Source organism: Alligator sinensis, unplaced genomic scaffold (genome assembly GCF_000455745.1).
Source record: "Alligator sinensis unplaced genomic scaffold, ASM45574v1 scaffold1841_1, whole genome shotgun sequence".
NCBI classification, from domain to species: Eukaryota; Metazoa; Chordata; order Crocodylia; family Alligatoridae; genus Alligator; species Alligator sinensis.
In genome coordinates this window covers 259,387-263,886 of record NW_005843034.1, presented here as the reverse complement: position 1 = coordinate 263,886, position 4,500 = coordinate 259,387, and the positions used below count along the sequence as shown (strand labels likewise).

Below are 4,500 nucleotides of genomic sequence, written 5' to 3'. Positions count from 1 at the left end.
AAAAAACAGGGGGGGGGGGGATGGGGAAATGGCTGGAGCGGGGGCGGGAATTGGCAGTGAGAGGGCACATGGAGCAGCAGTGCAGTGACAGCCGGGCGGGAGCACGGGGCCCAGAGCGAGGCAGCAGAGCATGGGGCCATGGGCTCTATGGAGCCGAGCCGGCTTCCTCCTCTCCCTACTTGATTAGCGCAACCTGGACCCCGCAGTCCTGCTGCTCTGCGCCGCTGGTGCTGGCCCCAGAGCACCCGCATGGGCCCTGTGTTCCTGCCCAGCTGTCGCTGCCCCCCCCCCACAGCCATTTCACTACCCGCTCCCCGCTGTGCTCTGGCATCATGTAGTTTCCAGCTGCGGCACTGGGACCACAGGAGCAGCCAGGGGGGAACGGGGAAGCAGAAGAAGGGCAGCAGTGGCAGACAGGGAGCAAGTGGCAGTGAGCAGGAGTATGGGGCCTGCACCAGCGCACCGGGGCCAGGAGTGGCAGGAACACAGAGCCTAGGCTTGCAGAAGTGCTGGCAGGGGGCTGTGGGCAAATCCTCCCCCTCCACACAAGCCTCCCTCTCCCCACACACTCACAGCCCCCCACAAAACCCATACAAATCTCTCTCACACACACACCCCCCCCCCTATACCCAACCTCCCACAATATACAAGAGAGACTTCATTTTAAGCTATTATACTACAGCTCTATGCACACTACACAAACACATGTAAATCAGGACAAGAATTATTTTTAATGAAATTAATGAATGTTGTAGGACATGTTTGATTTTTAGAACATAATTTCATATTTTTCTGGTTAAGAGATGGCAAAACCTCTTGCTGAAAGGAGTAATTCCAGGGGGCAAGGGGAGGGACTTCTGGTGGCAAAGATCAGGGGACTTCCAGTCCCAAGATGGTGATCAGGGGGTGGGACATCTGTCAAAGGGCAGGGCTACCCATGCGGCCCTCGATGACCTGCCAAAGCTCAGTAAGTGGCCCTCCATCCAAAATAATTGCCCATCCCTGCTGTAGCAGTATGGGGTATATGTGTGGGGGAGACTAAAAGCACCTTTTAGTTGCATCTAAAATCAGTTCTAGAACAAATATCTGATCTGCCCTTCCACTGCCATGGATACTGGCAACACATTTAATAAACTTAAATACTCAGGACAAGTAAAATACAGAGATGAAACTAGAATATGAGCCCATCATCTGCAATGATGTACTCTAACTACTCTTCTTGGTGTTGAAAAGAAGACAGCAACAGAAGTCAATAAGCATGTTTTAGATATGTTTTTCTTCACAAAACTCCTGATTCTTCCACCTTTCTGCCCACAACAGTCAGCTTCCTCCCAGACTCCATGTGTTGCCTACTAAGTGCCCAATTCACCCTCCTTCCTTCCCCAGAGATTATTCCATTCCTTGTTTCCCATATACACTAGGACCGAGCAAAGCTTCAGTAGCCGATTCAATTCGGAGATTCAACCCGATTCAGTAGCCAAATCTCTGAATCCGAATTGAATCAGGAGACCCATTAATCTCTCCAGGAGGAATGACTGGGAGCTTCCTGCCTTACCCTGGTAGGGGGGCAGCCGGGGGAGCAGCCCAATGAGTCACGGCGTGTTAGACCGACTGCATCCAAAAGACAAAGAGAAGTCAAGGGGCCTGGGGGAATTGAGCCATGGGTGGGGGGGAATGATTGGGGGCTGGGGGAACAAACAGGGGCTTCCCCCCTGCTCCCGGTTTGATCCCCCCAGCTCCCCAATCATTTCCCCCAGCTCCCGCAGCTTTTGCCAGAGCTGCCAGCACTGCCTACCTCGCCCTGGCAGGCGGTCAGCCAGGGGAGCAGCCGGAAAAGCTGCAGCTTCTCTTGAGGCTGCCGGCTCAAGCCAGGTCTTGTCCAGCTGCCCTGCCCCAGGTGCTCCTGCCGGCACTGCCTGCCTGTATAGTCTATGGCCAAATAAGATCCTGCACCGAATAGCTTCAGATTCAGCCAAATCAAATCACTGTCCGAATCAACAAATCCGAAGCAAATACTTTCCGCTTTGCACAGGCCTAATAAACACCACATATTCCAGGCCCTGGAATCCAGGAAAAATCTTTATTTTATGCTCATTTGTTCTCAACACTTGTCAAAGTTATGAAACTGCAGCAGGTTGCATTACATTGAGAGTACCATCCAGAGTTCAGTAAGAATGAATTCCACAGCAAAGGAGTTGCAATCTTCCTGCTAGTGGAACACTTCTCATCCTACCCTAACAAATCCTGTATGCTACTGGAAAACCTTCAGAAGTAGTTTAAGTGGCTGAAATGACGTTTGGTTACATATATATAGCTTCTCATGTTACATGCTTGTAGCTGGGTAGACAAGGTTCTTTGGGTAAATCTGATATCTTTTATTGGACCAACTCAAATATATCAAATAAAAGAGATCAGATTTACCCAAAGAACCTGATCTTCCTATGTCCTTAGACCAACACGGCTACAACCTACACCCTGTAGCTGGGTAGAGTACTTAACTCAGCATTACTTAAGTTAACGAAAACACACGCATCTAGGGCTTTTCAGCATGTCAAAGACGCAAACATTTCAAGACAGCCATTCCACAGACTTCTAACTTGGCTTTCAGATTGCTTAACCTGAGATGCAATGTTTGGAGAAGTCATTCTAGTTGACGAGCTTTATTAGCAAGTTTGTACAAACCAGAAAAGGATTTAATTTTTTTAAACTAAAACTGTATTTTGTTGTCTACCCCACAAAACCCAAGTGTTTTAACTTTAAATTGTTTAAACAATATCACCTGCAAATATCAAAATGAAAGTAGTATTTTGAAGGAAGTATGGCATGAGAGAAAAGAAAGAATGCAACGAAAAGTTTACCTTCTCTGTGTTAAGAAAACAGACAGAATTGTTTGGCTCAAGAACTTCTTTCAACCATGTTTCTGAAGAGCCTGTGAATAATTCCAGCTTCAGATTCAATTTTTTTAAGTCTGGCAAGTTAACAGTGGCCTTTGACACTTTCTCTGAGCCACATTCCAGTTTGCCTTCATACACCAACTTGTTACTCAGTGACATAATTTTACTATGGAATTTAAAAACAAGTGTCAAATATTTTAATATAAATTTTAAACTACAAGCTCACAGTAGCAACAGAGAATTTTAAATACCTATTCATTCTGTACTGCACAGTTAGCTGGACAACAGCATTCTTGTTCTGTTCCAGTCTCTTGAATAAGCTCTCACTCATGCCAAGATCTCTGTTACAAAAGTCAGACATGCAGTCTTACAAAGTGCTTGCTTACATTTTGCCCAGAGCAAGCATTTTTTTTTTTTATATTTATTTGATAGCTGTGCATCTTACCTTGCTTCTGCATTCTGTACAAGTGGAGGCAGCTGTTGATGGTCCCCCACCAACACAAACTTCTGAGAACAGAAAAGTGGGCCTAGGCAAACTGGCTGGCTTATTTGGGATGCCTCATCCACTATGCAAAAGTCAAACCGTTTCCGAGCAAAAATTGGATGGTTTACTCCCATGCATGTTGTTGCAATTACCGGCTAGAAAACAAAAAAACAGATCTTTACAGAAGACACATTTTCTGCCCTTTCCTCATTATACATTTCCAAGAAAATAACAATTGCAAATACATATGAAGAATAGCCACCAACTAAAAGTACAATACCAGAAAACCCCCAATAAATCCCTGGAATATGATTACTTGAAAAAAGAATGAAAGAAAAAACTGACTAAGTTTTTACTTATTTTTTTAAGCCAGTACAAAAGCCACTCCAGAGTTTAGGTAATATTACCTCATTTATAATTCATTTCTGCCAGGTATTTAGGAAACCTTGAAGTTTTATTAATATACTTAAGAAATATGCTATATTCCCCTAGAGAATGCTGTTTCCCTTATTATCCCAGGTATTAGACAAAATGTAAAAAAGTGACAACAAGAAATAATCCTTTTCCCCACCTACGTATTCCAGTTGCAACCTGAAGTGAAATAAATCGAAATGTTAAGTTACTTCTGGTATGCATTCAGATTATTTTCCTGCACAGCCTGCCAATGAGAAAAATCAGTGTGGCTTTTAGGATGTATACACTACCCCATAACCTCTTATGAGCAAAACATTCTTTGTGGGAAGGGCATATACAGCTTTCCCTTGATTTATGCGGTACATGAGTTCCTAGAAAATGGCACATAAATTGAATTTGCATAAAGTGAACTCACTTTATAATGTAGCAAATAGGGATAGGTTCCCATGGTAGGGAGGGAGGGAGGGAGGCTGGAACTAGGGAAGGGGCGTGGGAGGGGTGCAGCGCAGCCCGTCACCGGCTGCAGCAGGCAGCAAAGCGGCAGGAACTGTGAGGGGGTGTGGGTGCAGGGCAGGGGTTTCTGACTCTTGTTGCTACAAGTCCCCCAGGAGGGCTGCAGGCCTGGGGGGCTGTGCTGGGCTCTTCTGGCGGGGGGGGAGGATCTGTGCACAGGACAATAGTAGGCTGCCGCTGTAGGCTGGGGCTGGC

At 45.9% G+C, this 4,500-nt stretch overlaps 1 protein-coding gene across 3 annotated transcripts in view; it reads right to left on the bottom strand.

Annotated features, from left to right (window-relative positions):
* The window catches only part of DNA2 (DNA replication helicase/nuclease 2), a 36,994-nt gene that overhangs the window by 5,167 nt on the left and 27,327 nt on the right, over window positions 1-4,500 (bottom strand). For all 3 annotated transcript variants that reach the window (XM_025193243.1, XM_006036852.3, XM_025193244.1), the window contains 3 exons: window positions 3,340-3,533; window positions 3,146-3,235; window positions 2,859-3,060 (listed from right to left, as the gene is read on the bottom strand). In XM_025193243.1, the coding sequence (XP_025049028.1) occupies window positions 2,859-3,060; window positions 3,146-3,235; window positions 3,340-3,533 (486 nt within the window). The remainder of the gene's footprint in view (window positions 1-2,858; window positions 3,061-3,145; window positions 3,236-3,339; window positions 3,534-4,500) is intronic.